Source organism: Spermophilus citellus (genome assembly GCF_964194105.1).
Source record: "Spermophilus citellus genome assembly, chromosome: 7".
NCBI classification, from domain to species: domain Eukaryota; kingdom Metazoa; phylum Chordata; class Mammalia; order Rodentia; family Sciuridae; genus Spermophilus; species Spermophilus citellus.
The window spans coordinates 122015785-122041798 of NC_138188.1; the positions used below are offsets into that span (position 1 = coordinate 122015785).

The 26014-nt window shown below is 40.8% G+C and overlaps 1 protein-coding gene across 1 annotated transcript in view; it reads right to left on the reverse strand.

Moving 5' to 3' along the window:
• KLHL6 (kelch like family member 6) overlaps positions 1 to 26014 on the reverse strand; it is an 87663-nt gene that overhangs the window by 27929 nt on the left and 33720 nt on the right. The window contains exons 3-7 of the mRNA XM_081301075.1: positions 17044 to 17493; positions 10597 to 10834; positions 5673 to 5875; positions 4123 to 4336; positions 615 to 2817 (exon numbers count right to left, since the gene is read on the reverse strand). Coding sequence (XP_081157201.1) covers positions 2516 to 2817; positions 4123 to 4336; positions 5673 to 5875; positions 10597 to 10834; positions 17044 to 17493 — 1407 coding nt within the window. The 3' untranslated portion in view covers positions 615 to 2515. The remainder of the gene's footprint in view (positions 1 to 614; positions 2818 to 4122; positions 4337 to 5672; positions 5876 to 10596; positions 10835 to 17043; positions 17494 to 26014) is intronic.

Genomic DNA, 26014 nt, shown 5'->3' on the forward strand with positions numbered 1-26014 from the left:
GTCCCCTGACCCACGTTATTATTAAGAACTCCTGGATCTTGAATACCTGTAACTTTACCACAATGTTTTTATTGGTGTTACAAAAATCATAGAGACTCCTCCCCTTGTGTGCACTTAGACATTCTGAATTACCCCTGAAACTTAAGAACTGCATTTAAAATCAGGTTTATAACTTAGAGATCCTACGTCCTTACTTTCCCAGCACTATCTTAACCCCCGTCCCCCTCCCACACACACACACCTCCAAAGAACTATAAGTTTGCTGATTGCTTCTATCAAAGGACAGTCCCTATTGGATCCCTGGCAAGGAACATTCTTTTTCTGAGAGTTGTGTGCCAGTGATGTTGTCATTGGATTTCCTCTTTGGAATCTCTTCCCTGAAATGGCCTTTGGACTAGGGCTGATTTTTCCTGTAAGTCACAAATGGCTCAGACAATGATCTGCAAGAGACAAACATGTAAGCAATCACCACTAGTTGACCTAAGTGCACAGCTCTCAGAAGAGACCCCCTTGACAGGCAATCAAGTCTTGGACTCAGCCCCATAAGTATGCATCTCATTTTTGGCTAACTTGAAGAAAAGAAAAATTAGAATATTGATTGGTAGCCCACTTACCCATTTATTGAGGTCTCTAGGGTAGAGATTTGATGTTCCAAGATTGAGAAACATGCATTGAACTAGATAACATTGCTGAACTAGATTAAATTGTTGCAGTTGAGAGCTTCGTGAAGGTCATTAGAGCTTGTGGTGCATGACAGTGTGTTCTCAATATCCATAAGTATGTGTGCATTGTCCCGTCTTACTTTTCTTCTCAGAGAATAGATCACCTGACCCTAAGGCAGAGCATTTTACACACCAACATGCATTTATATAAATTATTTTCAACAAGCTAGGCATAAATAGAGATATAATTTTCCAAGTTTTAAATATACGTTTACAACATTAGGTTCTTCTGACCATAACTTTTTTTTCCTTTTGTGGAACTGGGGATTGAATCCAGGGGTGCTCTACCACTGAGTACATCCTTACCCTTTTAATTTTATTTTGAAACAGGGGCTCACCAAGTTGCCTAGGCTGACCTGGAAGTTGCAATCCTCCTGCCTCAGCCGCCCAAGTCCCTGGGATTACAGGCTTAGACCACCACACTTGACTTGACCTTAACATTTTTTCTGTAAATTAAGTTCACTATCAACTCTAATACCTCTGACTTCCCAAACCACTGAGAAGTACAAGCACAATATGCCCCTTCTGACATGAACTAAAACTCTATAAAGAGAACTGAAATCATACAATAAAAATAAAGTACCTGGGGTAATGCAGTTGCTATGTTTTTAACTACAGCGTGTGAAACAGGATCTCTTAACCTGTTTCTCCATCTTGGGGATTAGAATGAATTTCCAGTGAGCTCATTTGAAAGCTCTTTTCTTAGAGTGAAGGGCAGACTCTGTTCTTAGAATCAAAATTGAGCCAAGCTTATTCAAAACTCAAGAAGATAGGCTTTAAAAGATCCTGAAAACTACAGGTGAGTGGGTCCAGATCACTGTCTTAAAGTAGAAAGTACACTGTCAAGAAGAATCTGACATTCCTGCAGTGGCCAGCAGTGTTGAGATGTTTACATATTTTAAAAACAATAGTTTGAGTCTCTGGAAACCTCTTTTCTACATTACAGTACAACTGTTGGACATTAAGAGTCCAGGCACCAGACCGTGGTGAAGGTAATTCCATCTGGCAATGTCAGTTCAAGTCCAAAATAGGCCATCCAGTGACCATAAAAAAGAAAAGCTTTGATGCCAGGAGAACAGAACACAAAACTTTTTATCTCTTTCAATACAAACTGGTCTTCCCAGAATTGCCTCCCCTGTCAAGTGGGACAGCCTATGAGAGAGACACTCTTGACAAAAGCCCCCAAAGTCTCCAAAACTAAGGATTTCATAAGGTTTAAATACAGGAGTTAAAAGAAAAAAAGGAAAAAGAAACACTTATTTCCCTGCTTTGCTGAGTCAATCTTCTAACAGACTGGCCAGAACAAGACCCGAGTCAGGTATGGGTTTTGATTTTCCTCCCCTCAGGCGCATGGTGTGGAGGACATTGGCTTTGAACTGGAAAGACTTGGGTTTATACTCCTGGCTTAGCTACTTGCTAAATGAATACCCTGGGGCAAGCCACTTGACCTTTCTGAAACTCAGTTTCTTCTCAGACTAGAGTGACAATATCCCACAGGCGGTCATTCCCATGGTTAAATGAGTTAATATAGAAAAAGACCTGGCATAGGGTAGAAGTGTCGCAAATGTTAAATATTACTCCTCTTCCAGCCTTCCTCCTGAGGTAGGTCATGCAAACATTCCTGGCCATTTTCAAGTGTTCCAAAGTTGTGACTTGCTAGGTGCCCCAGAGCGAGCCGGGTGCGCTCCCGATGCATGGCCTTAAACACAAGCCGAGCCCGCGGGTGGACACGGATGAAGGGCACAAGGTAGAACTAAGTGCTCCCCATGGCGCCCTCCAGGGTCCCTTGTCAGTCACACAGACACAGCTCCAGGCACGATCCTCCGGATGTGGGTGTAGGACTTCCTGATGGTGACGCTGCCGTGGTGCGACACCCCCCGGGGCAGGACGCACTCCTCCGTCAGTTTCTGAGCCTCGGGGTCCCAGCACAGTACCGTGGCGATGACCTCGTTCTTCTCGTCCCGCCCGCCGGTGATGTAGAGCCGGTTGTTGCAGGGCGCAATGCCGCAGCTGGCCCGCTCGTGGCTGAGCTGCGTCACCAGGCACCAGTTGTCCTCCAGAGGGCTGTAGGCATACAGTGCTCTCATGGCCCCTCCTGGAGAGGAAGAACACACATGGGAAGCATCCTACCATTTTTCTGGGTTTCTATCCCGTTAGCCACTAAAATTCTGCTTCCGGTTAGGGCAGGACTCCCATCTTGCCAAGAGAAACAGTGGATTGATGGCCCTTTCCCAGGAAGCCAGGATGGATCCTAAGAGGAGCAAGTTGCCACCGAGATGACTCACAATGTCCTTCCAATTCTGCAGTCCTGGTTCTAAAGAACAACTGGCTTAACGTAGCTAACAAAAGGTACCTTAAGACTGCTCCTGGGAAGAAACATGGTGCCTTTGGAAGACGTGGTCCATAATCCCAGCTCTGCACTTTTTATTCTGTTACCATGGGCACCAAGACCATGGTGGTTCTAAGATGCACATAAAGCATCCGGTAGAGCACTGGTTGATAGAAATCATCCATCCCTGGCAGTAGCCGGGTTGGCATCTCTTCAGAGACTCAGCATGATTTGAGACACAAGCCCAAGGTAACCATCTTGAGATTAGACTTTTGGAACAGTCAGGAAACTAACCATGAACACAGGAGAAATCTAAAGCAAGGGAGAAAAGTGTTTTCCCCTTAATCTGTTCCAATGTTTTGCCCCCAAATGCCTTCTCTGAATAGCTCTCATTCACTGAAGTTATTTATTTCCTGGCATCTTGGCACCTCCTTCATCAGTAGTTCTCTACCCTGGCTGCTCATTAAAATCACCCGGAGATTAAAAAAAAAAAAGTTGTACTGTTCCCCAGCAACCTCCTTCCCTCCTGAATTCTGATTTCATTGGTCTGAGGTAAGAACCAGTTACCCATATTTTTTTCAAAAGCTCCCTGGTTATTCTAACTGGGAGCCACCATCCTTAACAACTACATGCCAACTGTGGTCTGGCTGGCTAGACTTTTCTCTCAACTAAATGTAACTTCTCAGAGCCCCTAAAAAGCAGCGAGAGAGAAATTTCCATGAACACAAACTAGGAAGTAATAATAGCTACCACTGGTTGGGCACTTATTATACCATGCACATTTCAACTTTTATATATTCCTAATGTTTACAAAACAACTTTCCTCCTGCAATGACTTCAGGCCTCTTCCTCTGGGCCACAGTATCCATCTGTTTTGTTACCCCTAAACAGTTTTTATTCTGCCTCTAGGACTGTAAAGGAAAATCCACCAAGACCTGAACCAACCCCAACTTTTCTTCCTTTTCAGCTCCACCCACTTCATCCAGGAATTCTCAAGAGAATTATATCTGATCTCTGGCATAGCTGCATGAAGGGGGACCTCAGATAAATAAAGAACCGTCACTCACTCACCAACAACATAGATGCGGTCCCGGAAACTCACTGCATTGATGCATTTAGCCTCCACAGGCATGGCTGCCTTTAAAGTCCATTTATTGGTGGAAGGGTCATAACACTGAGTTTTGTCCGTGGCCAGTTTTCCATTAGGCCCTCCCCCAATCACATAGAGCTTCTTCTTGTGGCTGGTGGCGGCGAAGGAACTGACATGGACAAGGAGGGGTGCAGCCTGCAGAGACATGGGGCACAAGAAAAAGGTGTCAGCTATGCTGCCTAAATTGCTGGAAGAACTCACAGGACATATGCTCTGGGATGCAAACCTGGGCATCCTTCTCCTGAACTGACAAGGCCCGTGGGCTTGACTCTTCTTAAGATGCGGAGAGAATCAAAGCATGCATTTCCCAGCCTCCATACAGGCAGGCTAGGGCAAGCTGTGTGTTGGGATGTTCCCACCTGTTTTCCCGAGTCTAGTTCTCAAGGAAGGAGAGGGTACAGGCAGAAATAAGTGTTATATAGATGAAGTCAGCCAATGTTGGAGGAAAATGATTTTTCAAACATATATATTCATTTACATGTTCATTCAGAAAATATCTGAGTGCCTACTATGTGACAGCATTGATTGTCTTTAGTGTTTATATCCAGGAATAAAAGCTAGTATATGGGTTTAACCAGCCATTTGAGGGCACATTGCAACTTTGGGGATTAAGACAGACTTGTACTTCTACCTTGTAAATCCCAGGATACTAAAAAGAATTTTAAGAGCCTATTACCTATTTGCATAACCTCTTTGAGTCATGGAGTAACTTTGTGATGGGACTTGATGATTGGGGAACATGTTGGGCACACCCCCAGAGATGTTAAGGGCTCTCTATATAGCACTTTTCAGGTTGACAGGCCTTTGTTGGATGTTGTGGTGATCTGGGGACCTTTGCTTGTACCTACAGTGACTGTGTTTTATACTTCCCAAAGCTGGAATATGCTCTGATGAGAAGAAAGAAAATTTGAACTTGAGAATAATCTGGAACTACGGGAGGCGAAGTCACTTTACTTTTCCTGAGTATGACATACACCTGAGGTCACATTGAGAGTCTTACATGTGGGCATGTAAATGGTTCATCATTAATGGGGAAATAAATAAGGGCTGACTTCTAAACATGACCAAATGACTCTGGGTTCACAAACAGTGCAGTGGGCGGACGCCCGCATGCCTGGTATGGAGACGAATCTCATGGAATGCATCTGAGGGGACAAGACACTGGGCCGGACATGTGACCATGGGATCTACCATCTCAGGGCAGGGTAAGCCTCCCCTCCACAGCCTCCACATAGAGGGCTGTGGCTGCCCAGAGAAAGCCTCCCCACCTGGAAGGACATTATTGCTTTGATTTGATCAGCAATGCTGAAGCCCTGACTCCTAGGGAAAGGAATGTTCAGAGCCACCAAAAATGTTCTCCATAGGAGCAAGGCAATCAAAATGCTGGCCACCATCATAGGCACGTGCCTTTTTTTTTAAGCTCTGAAGTAATAACACAGATAGAGTTAGTCATAGAAATAATCTCCCACACCTCCGACCAGCAGTTGTGGAAGGGGTCGTAGGTCTCCACGTTGTTGATCCTCTGTAAGCCATCAAAACCTCCAATGACATAGACCTTGCCACCCAACACCACCATTTTATGCCTCCAGCGGCCGATGTTTAAATATTCAATCTGAATCCACTTGTTGATTGAAGAATTGTATTTCCAAACATCGTGCTGTGTTTCTTTGCCACCTATAAGAAGTAACAAAACATTTAAGAAACCACCAGATGAGTCAGAAATGCAGCTTCTCCCATCATTTCTTAGAACTCCTAAAGTGCTAAATCCTCATGCCAGCCTCACTCCAAGGGGAGACAAGAGAAATTCTGAAGGTGAATATGGTCTATGGCAAGACTCGGGGGAGACAAAGCAAATACAGGGATCTGGGGGTGGGGTGGGTGGGCTGGGAGGGGAGCCATGGCCTCATGGTGTGCAGTGCCACATCAGTGCCACTGGAGTTCAACCTGGGTGAGTGGGACGCAGAGGGAGCCTGGACTCTGTGTTTTTGCCCACAAGGAGCAGGGAGTGAGACCGGGCAGAGATGGCAGGACCTTGACCACCTGGTAAATTAGAAGGCAGTTCAAGTTCTAAGTTTAAACAAAACAGCAAAGACACAAATTTGGAAAAATCAGCAAGAAATCTTACAAAGTTCTCTTGGTTCATAGCTCTGATCTAGTAAAAATACAAGTGGGACTTGCCCTTTTCTAAAATTAATTTTTGTTATAAAGTAAGAGGTTCTCACAATAGTTCATTTGAGAGTGAATTGGTCAATATTGAAGACAACTCTCTTGATAAACAGAAAATACATAATTCAGCAGTTAGTGAGAGAGACCAAGACAAAGGAGGGCTGCCTTTTGGGGTGACTTTAATAAAACATTTAAACACCTTTATGTTTCCATTTCTCCACCAGCATGCAGCATCACCAACTGCTTGAAGCAAAAGACTATATTTATCAGACTTATGAATGTGCACTAGTGGGGCAAAGAAAAATATCACTGACAATGTTCTGGGTCACAGGTTTAAGTGTTTCTCTAGGGTGGAACCCTAAAGTGGGATTTCTAGGTCAGAGGCATGAGCACACACCAAGCATCTTTGGGAAGCTGTGGCATGACCTTTCCTCATGTCCCACCCACAGCTGGCAGGGGAGAGTCCCCCTGCTCCTCTCTCTGCTATCCCACTTTGGTTTTCCCTGACTCTAAGGGAGGCTGAGCTTCCTTTTCTCTGAATTTCTTATTCATTATACTCTGACCATTTTTCCTTTGGCTCATACACCTTTTAGAAGTCTCTATTCAAAACAGTATGATATTGATCCCATTTAGGTAATGTCAAAGATTATAAAGTAAGTATAAACTTTCAGAGAATATATGCAATCTTTATTTAAAATAGGAAAAAAAAGCTCTATGATTTTATTTCTGGATTTTAAAGAAAATCTGACTAACTGGAAGCACAGTGTATGCGTGGGTGTGGAGACGTTATTGCAGGGATACCAACCCTCCCTCAGGGGATCTGCATACTCAGTGCCTGAAGGACTTTTTAAAGGGAACTCTACAGGATAATTTTAAATTTCACTGAGAAAAGAAAATTTAGGATGATTTTTTTTTTTTTTTTGGTATTTTTGTTTGTTTTTCAGGGCTCTTATGTGCTCTACTGCTGAGCTGCACACTCATTCCAAATGCACAGTCACTCTGATTGGCTCCCTGAAGGCCAATTTAAAGTATACTTTTCCAAAAACTGTTGTTGTTGTTTTTTTGTTTTTTTTTGGTGCTGGGGAGGAAAGCCAGGGCCTTCTTGCACATGCTAGGCAAGTGCTCCATCACTGGAAAAACTTCTAAGAAATATTTGAAAAAAAAAGAATGAAGTAGGCTTTCCTCGGCAAATATTAAAATATGCTTAAAAGCTATTAAAATAAAAACACTACAGTATGAGCACAAAAGTAGACAAACTGATTAATTAATAACAAGGACACAAACAGGACTAAAATATATAGAATTATTTAATAAATGTTATTAGAACAATTTCTATTCATTAGGAGAAAAATTAAGTTAGATACCGATTTCACATTACATTTAAAATAAAAGTCAAATGTAACTGCTGTAAAAGTAATTGGGGAATATATAAGAAACCATCTTAATAATCTTGGGGAGAGGGGGAAGATTTCTTTTTTCTTTCTTTCTTTTTTTTTTTTTTTTGGTACTGGAAATTGAACCCAGGGAAACTTAACCACTGAGCCACATCCCCAGCACTGTTTTATATTTATTTAGAGACAGGATCTTGCTGAGTTGCTTAGGATTTGGCTAAGTTGCTGAAGCTGGCCTCAAACTCACAATCCTCCTGTCTTAGCTTCCCAAACCGCTGGGATTATAGGCATGCACCACCGTCCTGGCAGACAGGGAGAAGATTTCTAAGCATGACATGAAACTCGGAATTATATAGGAAAGAAAATGACTATATAAATATAAATCAAAGTTAAAAAGACAACCATTATCTGTTTGCAACACAAAAGGCAAAGGATACATAATAAGACCTCCCAAATATTAGTAAGAAAAAGACAACAATCAATAGAACAGCCCAAGAGTATAAATAGATAATTTTTTATAATAAATGCAATTAGCTAATAACTATGTAAAAATATGTCCAACCTCACCAATGCTCCAAAAGTATAAATTTAAAAATTTAGTCTATTAAAAATGTAAATTATTGATAATTAAAATTGTTAGCAAAGATGTTGAAAATGGGCACTGTCATCCAACACTGATTGAACAACAAATTGATACAAACTTTCTGGAGGACAATTAGCAATATATACCAAATTTCTCTATTCACAGATCTTCTGACTGCTTCCAGGAACTTTCCAAAGAGGAGCACAAGTATATAAAGTTTAAGTGTTTAAGAATGCCTACTGAAGTGGGTTTTTTCCCCCCAAGGAGATTTAAAAAAAAAGTTGTAAAAAATGATGGTTTTTTTTCATTCAATAGACTGCTTTACAGCTGGCAAAAAGAAGAGCAGTGGTGTCAGGCCTGGTAGCACACTCCTGTATTCCCAGCAATTTAGGAGGCTGAAGCAGGAGGATCACAAGGTAGAGGCCAGTCTCAGCTACTTAGTGAGATGCTATCTCTAAATAAAAAATAAAAAGGCCTGGGGATGTAGTTGAGAGGTAAAGCATCCCTGGGTTCAATCCCCACTACCAAAGAAGGGAAAAGCACTGGTGAAAATGATAGGTCTCATGGAGCTCTCACCATGTAACTGACATGTAGTATGTCACTTAACATACATACATCCATTGTGCCAACATGTAACGATACCCAGGTTATACTGCTAATGGAAGTACACGTTTCTGTTGATTTAACTGTGTAGACAAGCATGCTTGCATGTATTGCTGGTATCACTTTAAAATGAACAATAAATTCAAGAGGAAAAGGACAGTGGTAGAATAACGTGCTGTATAAATGGCAAAGATGGATTATGACCACCAACCCTGTTCCCCACTCCCTCCCCCCACACAAGGCTAAACGACATTTCCCAGGACACCTGTATGCTGGGAGAGAAGGGCACACAGCTAGTCTTTGCCAATGGAATGTGAGCAGAATCGAGGTGCGCTTTCCAGGCTGAGAGGCTTTTATGAGGATATGTGCCTTCTCAACCCACTGGGTTTCTCTGTCTTCCCTAAATGAACGCCACATGTGGGAAATGGAAGCATCACAAGATGGAAGAAGGCTGGGTCCCTGAGGGCCTGAGTGGAAGCAGATGGACCCCTCCCCTCACTCTATCATCTTAATTCACTGAGATTTAGGATTGTTACATCACTAATACTACTTACCCCAAAACAATATCACTATTTTTGTAAAAATATAGAATTATAATGGCACAAACTACCTATTTTCTATATTTGTATTGTTTGAATTTTCTATAACAATTACAAATATTTATACAATATAAAATAAAACTAGAACCTAATCGATGGTATGAATATATACAAAGAAGAGCAGACTTGCCCTTCACTTTGGAGGAAACCAGCTTGGGAAGCTGCTCTTCCCAAACAAGTTCATTTGCAGAAAAGCCTCCAAGGGTGGGAAGGGATGCTCAACTCTCCCCTAGGGTCCCAAGAAGGGTTGAGTTTTTTGATGTGAGGATGAGAGCCTGGGACTCAGGCTCAGCACCTGGGTTGGGATCCTGCCTGACACCTACCAGGGTGTGACCTTAGTTATATTCTAGAACCTCTCTGAGCCTCGGTTTTATCCTATCTACCTTACAGAATCAATGTGAGAGCAAATGATTAAATGTTATTAAAGTAGATTCATCTACTATGCAATAAAAAATGTTGAGACTATGTCATTCAATAAACATTGATTGTTTACTCTGAAGTCAGGCATAATACTAGTGGCTGGGGACATACTGTTGACTTGCATGGCAACTTCAGGTCTAATTGAAGTCAGCCATAAAGTAATTGTGAATAATTGACAATTTAGCAAGAAAAATGTATGCTTTTCATATTACTTCAAAGTCTCTCAAAATATGACCTAATAAACTTAGGAGGGGGTCAGGTTTGGGAGAAGAGCAGAAGTTTTCATTCCTTACTATATTCCCACACCTGGTTCAGAGTCCTATGCTAGCTTGTAGCAGACCCTGAATAAACCCTGGTATCACTTCTTCCTTTTCCCAGAAGGACTGGACCTGTCTGCCTGCTCCCCTAGATCCCAGTACAATGCTGCTCACGTTTTAGAGTTTATTAATTAATAATGCACTCTCCAGGTAAGACTACCTGAGCTCCTGGTTCCATGACCTGACCCAGTCAGAGTTACATCATTGCCAACTCACAGTCATTCTCATAGGATGGTTCCCTGGCTTTCACTTGGGAAAATGTGACATGCTATCGCGGAGTATGGGCTTGCTTTGGCTCCACATGGCTCCTGCTTACCTGAGATGTAGACCTCATTTTTTAATGTCACGCATGCAAACTCCACCCACTTCTTATTCTCAATCTCCAGCTCATGCTCAGTCAATGGGAGCTTGGCCACCTCCAGGCGACTGCGCCTCAGGGGATCCAGGCAGGTTACCTCTGCCACAAACCGTTCGTCCTTTGTACAGCCACCAATGATCATGAACACCTCAGATTGGAATTCGTGCATCCTGGGCTTGGTGCGCTCCGAAATGATCTGAAAATCAATGGGGGGGACATATAGGCAGAATAACATGATGAAGCACAGCTCAGGCTGTGAAGCCATATGGAGCAGGTCCCAATTCCAAAATCTGTATGTATGACCATGTGACTTCACCTCAGTGTGCCTCTGTGTCATCTATACAATGGAAATTTTAGTGTTAACTACCTTATGTGTTTGTTGTGAGAATTAAGTAGCTTGATATATAGTGTGCTTACTCTTGAGCCTGGTGTGTAATGTGTACTCAATAAATGTTACCTATTGGGTTTTCTTTTATTCTGTTTTAAGAAGACAATGTCTATTTGCCATCAAATGTACTTACTGCCCTCTCCCATGCTTCCTACCTGGTCTGAAGCCTTAAATTCTTGAATTTCAATTCGGGCTATTTCCCAGTTCCCCTGATTTCAATTTCTTAATATCTCAGATTTTGCTCTCCACCAACCTCCTTTTGGAAGGAAAGTCCTTTACAGTGACATATAGAGCAGAAACTTAGGAGGAAAAAGAAGCAGAGCCAGAGAGGCTGGGGAACTGGTCCTTACACAGTTTATGATCCTTCAGAGACTTGAATAAGGAATTCCACACTACAGGTATTTGAATCCAGTTGTAAAACCAGGGGTTTGGAAGTCAAATACACTGGGCTTCCATCCCCTGTGGCCATGTGACTTTGGAGAAGTGATACAGTCTCTGTAAAATGCTTGTTACTGTTTCTGTGTCTTTAGGTCATTGTGGACACTCTTGATGTCATGAGGTAGAGTGGGGCACCTGGCACATACACAACCCTCATCAGATTGTCCTGTTTGTGGGAGCAGTAGCAGATGTCAATGGCTATCACTAAGCAAGGAAGAGCTGCCTCTTCCTGGTTGCATCCCATCCTTGGTTCTCAGTGGGGAGGTTCCTTGGGAGTACTGATGAGAGTCAGAGAGGTAGTGCCCCCTTGTCCACTGCCAAAGCAGCCACTGTTTCCTACAAAATTAGGCTGATCTAACACAGTTATAGAACTTTGATTTTGCTTACTGGTGTTGACAAATTGGTTACATTACCAAAGACTGAGTCCTTACAGGGTGAATTCAATGACCACAGTACACCCAATCTTGACTTTTCCATGAGTCTTTATTTCCTTGTTTTTCTGTGCCAAAGAACCAGCTCCAGTAAATTCTTGAGACTGGACCATGGCCATAGAGTTTGCAGCAGGACAAACCCTAAGCAATGGGCTGAGCCTGAGGGCATCAACAGTAGAAAGTAGGAAGGTCAGGAGGGATGCTCCAGGGAACTTGGAGTCAGTTGAAGGCACCAAAGCAGCAGGACAGGATCTAAGCAATGAGTTGGCACCAAAGACAAACTTTGACATTTTGCAACTTTCCTTCCAGCTACCAACCCTAATTCCTGTCCCTAAATTTCCCCTACCTACGTCTGAGACACAACATCCAGCACCAATCTGGTCCTCTTTCAGAGGAGATTTAGGTGTGGTTGGGTTTTGTGTAAAGGACAGCATCATCCTTCAGAACTGGTTTCTCTGTGACTCTTATTTCAATTCTGACAACCAGGCCTCAGCCTTCTCTTGGAAGCTTCCTGTCTTATCCACCAGGCTTATACTCTCTTGCCTCAACAACCTTCTGGGCAGTGGAGGCTGATGGGGACCTGGACTGGCAATAGCCTTACTTCCTGGCTCCCAGGGCTGACAGGGTATTCTTTGCTCCTGAATGTCAAATATTGGTGTAAACTAAAATTGTGGGTTTCAACACCAACAACTGGAGCTTATGGGTTTCTATACGCGTAGGGTGAATGAGTGAATGAGGGGATGGATGGATGGATGGATGGGCAAGTTAGGTAACCCAGCCTCTTACATGGACTATTTTTTCCATTCTACATTATTATGGTAACCATCCTCCACAATGGCCACAGTGATCCCTGCTTTCCAGTAATCACACCTTATGTAGTTCTCGTCACACTGTTCCAGAACTGATCTCTATGATGAATAGTAGAGCAGCAATGATGGTCCATCAGGCTTCAAGGGGCATGACAGCTTCCATTTTGGTTGCTCTCTCATTCTCAGAGGGAAGTCAGCTGACATGGAGATTCCCACATGGCAAGAAACCAAGGCCTCCAGCCAACAGCCAGTAAAAAAAACTGATGCCCACCAACAACTCTGTGAGTTAGCTTAAAGTGTGTCCTACAACTCCACTTGAACTTTGAAACTACTGTAGCCCCCGCAACATGACTACATCCTGGTAAGGGATCTTGCATCAGAAATACCCAGCCTAACCCCACCCAGGACTTGAGAATGTTTGCTGTTTGAATTTTTTTTTTTTTTTTTTTTTTACAGTGCTGGGGGTTGAATACAGAACCTTGCACATACTAGGCAAGTGTTCTTCAAGCGGGCTCCACCAGCTGTCTGTTTTGTTTTAAACAGTTGAGTTTTGGGGTAGTTTGTTTTTCAATGATTGATAACTAATACAATTAACTAATACAATCATCTTGGTGATGTGATTGGTTGGATATTGAGAATTGCCTTGTAACTAAGCTTGTAACTTAATAGTGCTGAGTGCAGTCACTATCATCAAATTGCAAATTTGGTAAAATATTAAACCCCAAGGTTTGAAAGATGTCAATTTGAAGTCAGAGATGTGAAAGTTTGTTGTAGACTTACATAAATATTTTCCAATGAATTGCACTCAACGATCAGGTCTAACCAGTTTAACTTCAGATTGTTAAAAACAGAACAGATAGGGCTAGGGATATGGCTCAGTGGTAGAGTACTTGCCTGGGTTCAATTGTCAGTACTACAAACAAACGAACCAAAATGAACAGTTGTACCTGACTAACTGCTCATTGTTCACAGAGTTATACTTGAGGACAAATAGAAATGACCATATTGGTCAACAAAGCTGTCCTCAAGAGTGAGCCTCTGCCTGCATCTTCCCATATCATACTTGTCAGGAAAACCTTTGTAATAGACCAACTTAGTCCCTGGAAACTTAGAAAGCAATTAAATGAAGAGGCAACTTTTTTTCTGTCCTAAAAAAAAAAAAAAAAAAAAAAAACTCTTCCAATGAAGGTTCCAGCTACTACTTTTAAACAAAATGTAGATCAACATTTGCTTTTAAGATTCTAAAATTTCTATCATTACCACCAGCCTACAAGATGGAGAAGAGTCTAGGGAAGAAGAGATGAAGGTTGGAAATGAAGGTTAAGAGGAGGAGTGTATTCACAAGAGTAACCTCTGAACTCACTCTACTGCCATCAGGAATAAACCCAAGATCATTCAAGCACTGCACAGATTACAGTTCAAGAGACCAATTGGAAATGAGACCCAATTTGGAGATCTGTGATTGATTCAGTTGTCCAGAATATAAAATGGAAATGAGAAAGTGCCTTCTTCAGGATTTGAAGAAATAAGGCAGCAAAAGACTGAGACCAGTGAAACAAGAGATTTGAGTTCCAGAGAAGAAAATGCTTGATTGTAGGAGACAGAGCAACCATAAAGGAATTGAGTGAGAATAACACCAGCTTCCATTTGTGGGACACTTATCAGACACTAGACACTGTACTAAGCACTGTACTACACACATTTCATTTATTATTTTATTCAATTTTTAAAACAGTTCTGTCTCTTGCTAGATATTATTATTCTTGTGTTACAGATTAGGACTGAGCCTTAGAGTAGCAAAGTAGTTTGCCTGAAATTACACTGTCAATAAATTGTACAGTTAATATTAAAACCCATATCTGCTCACCACCCCACCCCACCCTCCAGACCTTGAAAACACAAAAGACAGTGAAGATGTGTAATTATAATAATTTTTGCAGAAAACAGGATAGAGACTTTCTATATGAGAGAAATTATTGCCTGTATCTTAAGGTCTTAGAAAATAGCAGGTAGAAGCAAAAGTAACTAGCATGTTCAAGTATAGAATATTGGAAGTACAGTTAGCCAAGACTCTGTACTTTAAATTGACCTAAGAGAAACCTTTCTGCAGTTGTATGATACCCAGTGTGAATTATCTGCCAAGTTCCCACATATCCACCATGGGAAAGGACCTATGTGGATGGTGATCTGGGCTTCTCCCATAGTCTAATTGTCCCAATGTCTCTGTCAGACCAAAAGGTTAGTGAGGCAGAGACTGTCTCATTAGCCAAATAAACCTCTTTAATTTTTAAATTACCAGCCTCCAGTTATTTTTTATAACAACACAAAATAGACTAAGACATAAGTTGATGTTCAGGATTTATCTGTGAAAAATGAAAGCACAACATTTTAAAATATATGGTTTGAGAAAAGTAATTCTTATGGGGAAATTTTCAGCACTGATGCTATTATTAAGGGGAAAAAAACTCAAGACCAGTGTTCTCAGCTCCTACCTTAATAAACTAGGAGAAGAGTAAATTAAATCCACAATAAGCAGAAGAAAGAAAATAATCAAGATCATAGTAGAAATATATAAATTTTAAAAAATAGAAAAACAATAGTGAAAATAAAACCAAAAGTTAGCTATTTGAGAAAATAAATAAAATTGATAAACCTCTATCCAAACTGTTCAGGGGAACAAAAAAACAAAAAACAAACAAAAAATAGGATATGAAGTTCCAATATCTGGAATGAGAGATTGGATATCCCAACAGATCCTATAAATAATAACAGGGTGATAAGAGAATACTATGAATAATTGTATGCTAAAAAACTCAGCAACTTACGTGAAGTGAAACAATTCTTTGAAAGACAAACTACCAAAGCTCATTCTAAAAGAAATGGATAACCTGAATAGAACTGTATCTATGAAAATTATGCTATTTGTAATTTTAAAAAATATCAGAAAGAAAATTTCAGGTTCTGGTAAATTCTACCAAATATTTAAGGAAACATTTCCAGAATGAATGAATAAAAAGTGGATCTAAGAATGACAGAGAGCTAGAAAAAGACACACGGTGGGGTGGGGGGAAGAGCCAGAGGAGCCTCAAATGATTGCTGAGCTACCTTTGGGTAAGGTTTTCCCCAATGGCCTAACAAAGAAGGCTTGGTGGCTAATCTCAGAACTCTTGTATAGTGACACATGTATATGGGTCTGCATGTGTACAAATCATTAGCAAGATGTCCCTATAGCATTACTTCCTGCCAGTTTTGTTCTTCTGTAATATACTTGCTCTCACATTTATAAAGTTTTGAATAAAAAAAAAATTCTTCAGAAATTGTTAAGGAGACCCAGGTAGATCCAGATGCTCTGTGTATTCACCATCCTGGTATTTGTCTAAGCACTCAGTAAACATTGACCACCAACTCACTATGCACCAGAGACTCGCTTCTAAGATCTGGAGATGAAAAGTCCAGTAAGTTACATTTCCTACTATAACAAGCTCTCTACCTAAAGGAATTTACAGATCCTGAACTCAAGGTTTACCACATGACAGCTGGTGCTATAATTAAGGAAGTCACCAAATGCTATAAGAACACACATAGGTCTCTGAAGAACATGCTTGAACTGAGTGTTGAGGTGGGAGTGGAAGTTGACTAGAGGAAGAAAAAGAAAAAGGCATTCGGATATCACCAGCCTTGGCCTGGAGACTGGACTACACTTCCACTTTGGAGAACAACAAGCAACACATCAAGACTAGAGCAGAACAGGGAGGTGGGAGATGATGCCAGCGAAGCCAAGCTGGGTGGGGGTTAGGCAGGAAGGGTGGTTTTCACCCCAGAAATGACGGGGATCCAGTGAAGAAGGTAAGCCAATGAGCAAGAGGCTCACACTTGAGTTTTAGATAATCCTACTTGTGGAAATGAATCAGTGTGAGATCAGACTGAGAGCAGGGAGGTGAGTTCTGAGAACTTTCAAGAAGTTTGAGAAGCAAAGGATGAAAGTCTGAACCAAGGTAAAGTAACATAAGAATCCATCCAAGAGATATAAGGTTTCATCAGAGTGGACAAATTAGGAAAGTGGCATGCCTCTGGACAGGGCACGGTCCTGTCTGTACGCATTGCCCCTCATCAACCTCCTGCTCTCACACAATTGAGAAGAGCAAGGATGCATCAGGTGTGGTGCTGGGTGGTTTCCTCTGTCACCCAATCCTCTCAGTAACTGTCTGAAAATGTAGTATCATCCCCATTTTACAGATCAGGCATTCAGGGCTTCTGGAACTTCTTGACTCAAATTTTGAACAGTATAGCATCTTCTAATTAATCTGGTTAAACATAGCATCTCTCATCTCCAACTCACCTCATTGCCAGAAAGGTGGTACATCCTGGCTTCCTGGAGCAGTGGGAAGACCTCTGGGCACTGTCTGATGAGAGGATCTGCTTCGACCGTCTCCACAAAGTACCACGGGTCCAAAAGTGGCAAGCGCACGTTCTCGAGAACACAGGGGAGCAAGCAGAGTCGTTCTGACTGTTTGTGGCGGACCCAGCTCATCACAGTCTCAAACACCTGAGCTTCCTCAGTCACATAAAGGTCGTCACTCTTCAAGATGTGGTACAGAGTGTCCACGGGAAGTTCAAGGAACTCCTCGGAGTTCAGAATCTGCACAAAGTTTTGAATGATGTAATTCTGAACTTGCTTCTTTAGACTGTCCAAAGAGTGTGTGTCTGCCAACCTCAGGATTCCAACACAGTTTTCTGGGTTCAAGGCTTCTGTGAGGAAGCTGGCGCAGGCATCCACCATCCGCAGGAACTAATGGAATAGAAGGGAGCTAATCAGGCCAGAAAGTGGACTGCCACAAGGATGTTTATCAGTGAGCTGTGTAGAGTAGCAAAAGCAGAAACAACCAAAACGTCCAACAACAGCCTAGATAAATTAATGATACATTGCTCTAGTCAACAACTCCATAATCATTTTAAAAAAACACACACATTATCATAGGATAATAAATGATGTGGAAGATATTTATAGTGTATTGAGTTTTTTTTTAATCTGTCACTGAATCTAATTGAGCCTAGATTTATTTATTTATTTGTTTGTTTGTTTGTTTATTTATTTAGTTTTGCAGTGCTGGGGATCAAACCCAGGACATCACACATGCAAGGGAAGTACTCTACTACTGAGCTACATCCCTAGCCCAAGTCTCTAGGTTTAATAAACCATTTGCTGGAAATACAGTGGAAAGAGGAACATGCTAAGTGACACCATAAAAACACAATCAGCAAAATCCAGACTGTGGGAAATTCCCCAGGACAACTGATTCCGTTTCTTCAACAAATATATTTACAAGAGCAAAAAGAGAAGGAGAGGGCAAACCTAAAGATACAGAGATTTAAGAAACATATCAACTTATGCAAACTAAGTCTCCTGCAAAATTAAATCTCTGATTTAAATAAAGAATAAAATACTGTTGGAGAAATGTTGATAATGACTGATATTTGGTGATATGAAGAAATTATTAATTTTAGTATTATTAATTTTGGTATTATGAGTATTTTAAGAAAAAATACTTATCTTTTAAATCCTTATTTTCTAAGATTATATGTTGAAATTGTTGCAGATGAGAAAAGCATTTCACCAAATAATATGCTCATTTACAAGTCTATTTTTATAGAGAAAAATATATATGATGTAATCACTGAAAAAAAAATAGACTAAAGTATTAACAGTGTTATTTCCCTGTGCATCAATATAGGTATCTTAGAACAGATTATATTGCAGTAGCAAACAACCTTCACACCTCAGGGGCTCACAAGAGAAACGATTATCTCTCACTGTTACTGTATGTCCTTCACAGGGCTCTTTATTCCAGGACCCAGATGAAGGAAAAGCTCATAAGTGAAATATGCTGGTCTCATGACAGAAGGGGAAGAAAGATGGCAGAACCACACAAGAGCTCTTAGAGCTTCAGTGGTGGCTCTGTGCTATTTGCATTCACACTTAACTGGCCACAGTAAGTCATACAGCAAAATTCACCATCAAAGGAACAATAGTCCTCCCACATAAACAGGTCCCACAGAGATGGATAAGGTATTCAGTAAGAACTGTAATCCAAGGAACCACACTCTCTAATTAGACCATGAGAAAGAATTTTTTTCCTATCTTTATTTGTAATATATATATATATATATATATATATATATATATCCTCTAAAGTGAATTAGTATCATTTTAATAGTTAAAAATTAATTGGTAGAATTATTGATTGGCTTCCATATCCCAGTTTAACTTATCATCATCCTCATGAGAATCTTAATCTTTTGTGTTCGGACAGCACTTTACAGATTTTGAAGCAGTGTCATATCCATTATATTATTTAATGCCCATTTTACAGATGAGTTGTCTCAGATGCATCATCAGTCCATTCTTATTTGTTGTTCTATGGAGCTTAGCTTTTATCAAGTCCAGTCTCCTATCTTCCCTCTTTGTCCACTGGGCCCCTTGAAGAGTCGAGTTCTCAGTGTGCTTGGGCAGGTCTATTAATGAAAGGAGAGGAAAGTGAAAGGCTGAGAGGAAGGGCATGGTGGAGAAGGCAGGTTCTGGTGAGAGGATGGATGGGACAGATCTGGCCAGGCAGGGGTGAAGTGTGCAGAGGAGAGATCTGGTGATAGGATATGGGGTGGAAGGGACATAGGACTGTGGAATCTGAGGGAAAGGGTAGGTACAGGAGTGGTCTTAGAGTGGACTGAGTTGACTCAGGTTCAGAGCATCCTGGAGACATGCATTCCTGACTTTCTGAATTGATCTCAACTGCAAAATATAATCTTTCCATATCAGACCACATCTTCCCACTGTCCATTTAGAAAATATTTCCCTGGGATTCAAAGTAAAGTTGGAGAAAGCACAACTTCTGCCTCAGTCCCCTTGTCTGTGGCTCCAACCGCTCTGCTCCTCGCTTGAGCAACTGTGTCAACGGTTGAGACCCAGAAGTCTAACATCTGTTCAGTTGTTTGCAGATTTTCATTTCAAAGAACAAAAATACACAACCGAGACCAAGTATCACCGAGCCCTCAGAACTTGCCACTAGAGTCCTATCTGGCCCTGCCCATGAAGACATCTGAGAGCTAAAAGGAAACTCTCTTAAACCGCGGCCTCCAGCGTAAGACACCGTATCCACCATGCTAGCTTCACATGAGAGGAAGACAATATGAAGTTAAACAGATATTTCTAGAAATTTAGACTCTCCATAGGGCGCCATTTAAGGCCTGGTAGCATTGGTAGTCTCTAGGAAAGGAACCTAATGGCTGGGTTCAGGGTTAAAGGGAGAATTACTTTTCATTGCTTACCCTTTTGTAGCCTCTCTCATTGTATATAGGAATTACCTTTTTAAAATAGACAAAGTTTCTCAGGAGCAAAGACCATAACAGGAAATACACAAAATGCTAATAATGACTGTAGATAAAATGTTTTATTTGAATTTTTAATATTTTGCTGTATAGACAATGTTTTCCATACCAAACATGACCATTTTAAAATCAAGGAAAACTTATAAAAATATTTTTCTTATGGTTTTAAAGTACACAATGAGAAAAAAATCAACTTAAATGTAAAAAACAAAACAAAGACACCTACTGTATGCCAAACTCTTTATACTAAGAGTTATTTAATCATCACAATAACATGATGAAATAGATATTTGGGATCATTCCTTGTTTACAGATGAAGCTAATAAGAAATAGAGCCAGGGCTGGGGTTGTAGCTCAGTGGTAGAGTGCTCACCTAGCATACATGAGGCACTGGGTTCGATCCTCAGCACCCACATTTAAAAAATAATAATAAAGATATTGTGTCCATCTAAAACTAAAAAATAAGTACTTTAAAAAAAGAAATAGAGTAAAAGAATGAAATAATCCCATCTAATTCCAAAACTGTGTGTTTTTGCATTATTTCAAGGTGCTTCAGGTCAAATAACATGTGGAAGATGGGGGGGGGGACAGGGACTGGCAGATCATTTGTACATTTCACCGCAGAGCTCAATCTAATCTGCCCTGACACAGGAAGGATGGACCAACAAGATGCCAATTTCCATCCCTGTGTGACACCCATTGATAAACAAAAAAGGAAACAGAGACAAAATCAAATCAAGTACTAAAGCCCATGTTTGTTAGAAACATTGATCCAAGCTTGTCTCTTTCCACTCTGAAACTGTTAATTCAGCCATTAATCTACCTGTTCATAAACCAATATATATTGAGTATCCATTAAATTGGATATTCTTGACTCATGCTAGATACAGATAATTCATGGGACATGAGAGCTGATAGACCAGAGGAACAGAAGACACTAATCAATTAATCACACAAAGAATGTACAATTACAACTGTGACCAGTGCTATGTACCCAAGTCCAGTGAGTCCACAGTCTGAAACCAAAAATAGTCCTCCTCCAACCCCTCAAAGCCGTCCACAAGCTGGCTCTTGACATCACCATGACCCTCCCTCACAGTACTGCAGCCACAGCTAGACCCATTGCCTCACCTCCAGACATTCCCTGAGAATCCCTGTTGTGCCTTCTGATGCTCACGCCATCTGCTTGGCCCGCACAATCCTGCTTTTCCAAGACTCTGTTAAAATCCCACATTCCTCAAGAGCCTGACTTTTAAGGAATGACTCAGAATAGCTCACCTGATTTTTCAACACAGGTTCCTTTTAAGTTTACCCAAGAAGGAGGAAGAGGTGATGATACCTGATGACATTACCATGTTGAGGATCGAAGACCTTCATAGGGATGTTTTCTTCACTCACAGGTATTAAAGCAGAGACCAGTGGTTTGGCTTCAGACAGTCTGTGAACCCCTACAAGTGTACACAAACCCTTGTTTGTGCATGTAGCATTTTTCTGAGAACTGAGTTTTCAGAGGACATTGAGTTACTCCCTGGTATCCATCCACCTGAGGACAGAGCCAACAAATGAGGGAGAGCCACATCAAGAGAAATGGAGCCCTGTCTGGTCAGGCTGGGCTTGGAACCTTCCCCAACTCTGGACATTTTAAATTCTGGGTCAAAATTGTGTAAAAAGAAAGGAGGGGGGCTGGAGATGTGGCTCAAGCGGTAGCGCGCTGGCCTGGCATGCGCAGGGCGCTGGGTTCGATCCTCAGCACCACATAAAAATAAAATAAAGATGCTGTGTCCACCGAAAACTAAAAAATAAATATTAAAAAAAAACAGAAAGGAGGGAAATGGAAAATCGGGGGATGGAAAAGAAGTAGACAAATTCTACCTCTCTATGGAGTTTTTTTTTCTCCCTCTTTGATAGCTTCCAATTCCCCAACACAAAGTGAATTCTTCTCTCTGCTCCACTGGGTTATACCTGCCCCTTCTGTGGAGCATCTGTGTTCTGCCTTGCACTCTGGCCAGTTGAGACTAGCATCTCAAAGGCGGGTTCTAGGTCATATTTGTGTTTTTATTTCCAGCAGCAACAAAAGAAGAGAAAAGGGGGAAGGAGAGATAGAAGGAACCATTTCTCAGACACCTAGCATGTACTAAGATCTGTGCTAGACACTTTTCTATCTGTTATTTCATTCAACAAGTAAACAAAGAGGATATTAGTATTACCATTTGTATAGAGGAAAGAGTCAAGAATTCAGAGTTAAGAATGTTGCCCGAGGGCTGAACTTTTGGCTCATTGATAGAGCACTTGCATGTGAGGCACTGGGTTCAATCCTTAGCATCACATTAAAAAATTAAATAAACAAAATAAAGGTATTGTGTCCATCCACAAATATATATATATATATATATATATATATATATATATATATATATATATATACACGTATATATATATCATATATATAGATATAGATATAGATATAGACATAGATATAGACAGAGAGAATGTTGCCTGAAGTCATTCAACTAGTGGCAGCAAAATGATCCTCACAATCTCTGCTTACAGGCTTAGGAGAGCAATTCTGAGGCCCTGTGTTCAGTCCCCAGAACTACATATAAGTGTTCACATGCAGGTGCATGCACACACATGCACACACACCCATGGACACACATACACAGTTTCTTCTTGCTAACTCTCCTCACTCAACATTACTCTGACAGTGTACCGTGCACTGTCAAGCTAACAAAATGCCAGAAAAATATCAAACAGCTTTATGAACACAGGGTGGGCAGGGGGCTCCAAGTTATCTATGTCTCCCCAAAATATGTTTTAATAACACTTTTGAGTGTCAGCATCCCATGATCCTGACCAAAAACTAGAAATTGGTTGATGTGATGTGCAGGGCAATCATGAGAACAAGAATTTATTTTTTAATACTTTTTTTTTTTTGCTTTGCCACAAGATTTTGCAAGACCTTAGGGTAAATGTTCTTTCTCAGAGTATACCCATGACACATGAACTTGTTAGAGCTGAGATGACAGACAATGACAACAAACTGGCAACTTCCTGTTTTGGGAGACATGTGAACAAAAGGCTGCATACAGCCAGCACCTGACTCTCTTTCAGAGAGACCAAAAATATGATCAAATAAACCACTTGAGACATGACTGCAGTTCCCATGAGAAATATCTGTCCCAAAGAGGCAGATATATTTGTATTTCCAGCAGCAACTAGAAAAGGGTCTGACAAAAGATATATTTGTATTTCGTCTTTTGAAAAACATCTTGCTATTCAGATTATATGTCCGATTTTAATTGGATTACATTTTAAAGTTTTTTGAGTTCCTTTTATATTCTGGATATTCATCCTCTGTCAGATAAGTAATTTGCAAATATTTTCCTCCATCTATAGGTTGTCCCTTCTCTCTATTGATTGTTTCCTGTGATATGTAGAAGCTTCTGAGTTTGATAAAACCCCATCTCGCTAATTTTACTCTTCCTCAAAAAAATAAAAATAGATCCAGACATCCCACTTCTTTTTATATATCAAAAGGAAATGAAATTAGTTTACCAAAGACATACCTGCGTGCCCATGTTCATTGAGGCACTATTCACAATAGTTAAGATGCAATCAGCGTAGATGCCCATTGACAGGTGAATGGATAAAGAAAATGTGGTATAAATACACAATGGAGTACTACTCAGTCTTAAATAAGAATGAAATTCCATCATTTTCAGCAAGATGAATAGAACTTATGCAGAAAGATAAATATTTTGTATTTTCATATGTGGAAACTTTGAAAAATCAACCTGGGATTACTAGATTGAGAAGGGGTAAGGGAAGGGTGAAAAAATTTGGATTTAATCAGTGCATGCTGGATGCCTATATGAAAATATCACACTAAATTCCATTAATATATATAGTTTACACATGTTAATAAAAAATTTAAAAAGAGGATGTACCCTATGTTTCTCATCTCCAATCTCCTCTTCCCTTCCCCTTTACATTCTCCAAAACCTTAAGACCTTAGAGACTTCTCCCACGTGATCCTTCATCTCCCTTGAGGTGCCTACAAATCCTCTCCACAGTAACTGAAGTATTATTTTAGTCCAAATCAGCATTCCATCAACCCTAATGACTAAGTGGCCTTGGAGTTACTGCCCCCAGTCCCTTAGGATGCTCTCATCCCCCTCCTTTCAGTCCTTGCTTTAATCTTATTTGAGAGGTCTGCTTGTTCCTGGAAGCCATAAGGAGAGGGCAGGAAAGAAAGGAGGTAAGACCTGCAAAAGACCCACTCACTAAGGTGGGACAAGTGCAGAGAGACGCTGCCTGGAGTACTTTCCCCTCAACCCTTCCACCACTTGTTGAACTCTTACCCAGTCTGTGAGGTCCAGTCAATGTTCCTCCTTCCTGTCTGGAATGTGCTTGGATCAGCCACTGGGAGGGAGCACTTTGGGGGTAGGGGTTAGAAGCCTAATATGGAGTCAGAAGTTCTAGATTTAAACTCCAGATCATAGCTTCACCACTTGACGAATTGAACTGTCTCTGAGCCACAGTTTCCTCATCTGAAAAGTGTTAAGACTTTATCCAGATGACAGTAAAGAAATAGTTGAGCCAGGAGCAGTGACGCACACATGAAATCCCAGCAGCTAGGAGGCTAAAACAAGAGGATCACAAATTCAAAGCCAGCTTCAGTCACAGTGAGACACTAAGCAATTCAGTGAGACCTTGTCTGTAAATAAAATACAGAATAGGGCTGGGGATATGATATATGAGTTCAATCCCTCGTACCAAAAAAGAAAAAAGAAATAGTTGAGCTGATTTTCTTACCTAGGGTGATCAGCTACTCCAGTGTTAAGTGGATATAATCTAATCTGTGGGTCCCCCGTCAATGACAACAGAAATCTATTTGCACATTACCTACTTTTTACTATGTGTGTGGCGCTTAGTAGATACTTTAAATTGAAGCACTTTATTGGTATTAGCATGTGGAATTCTTCCTCCTCTACTCAGCCATGACATTTCTAAGCGCCAGGCCAAGTAATATTCATTGAGTTCTTAAGTAATTTATGAGGAAGTCCTACTACTCTGTAGTAATAAACAAGAATGACACATTCACACATTCATTCACACATTTACTCATCCAACCAATATTTATAGAGTGTCTACTATGTTCCATGGATTAGAAAGTCAGGAGCCAACCTAGGCAATTGGTTTGGCCACTGGCCACAAGACTGTCTTCCACATAGGTCTCATGAGCATTCATTTGTCACACACAGAAGAACTAACTAGAAAATAAGCAACGTTGGAATCTTCACCAAAGTCTTCTCAAATGGTCACCATGAAAAGAAGTCATGTCGCTACTCTTAGGGTACCATGGAGGTATCATGTGACTCTTCCCAGGCCAGGCAAGATGACCAGCATCCCCCTTTCTTTCCTCACAGAGAACCACCTGTGTTGATTTTTGTTTTTTGTTTTTCTTCTTCTAAGCTGCTGCTTCTAACCAACTGCTCTGTATTTTAAAAATCTTTCTCTTCCAAGATTAAATACAGGATATGGCCACCCTGACCTTACATCTTCTTACTGCCTTGTAGATAAGCTTCCAAGCCCTAATTTTTTTTTCATGAGTTTTTATAAGAAAATGAAAAAGTGAAAGTAAATGAGTAAAAACAAAAGTAATGAGCATGGTGAAGTTCTCCAAGATTGAGAAATTTTGCCAACTTTATACAATCATTGTCTGGTGTCTATGGCTTCTTACTGGCTGCTTACCTAGAACTCAGAGCCTGGAGGTCCAGTTAAGGCACCCTGCTGGGTGATATTCATCTCAAAGACATCATCTCACAGAAAAAGTCCCCTGGTCCTTTCCTTTTAGATGTCTCTCTTACCTTTATCTCTCCAAAAAGTACTCAGAGAAGAGCTGTTTCTCCTATAACCAACCAATA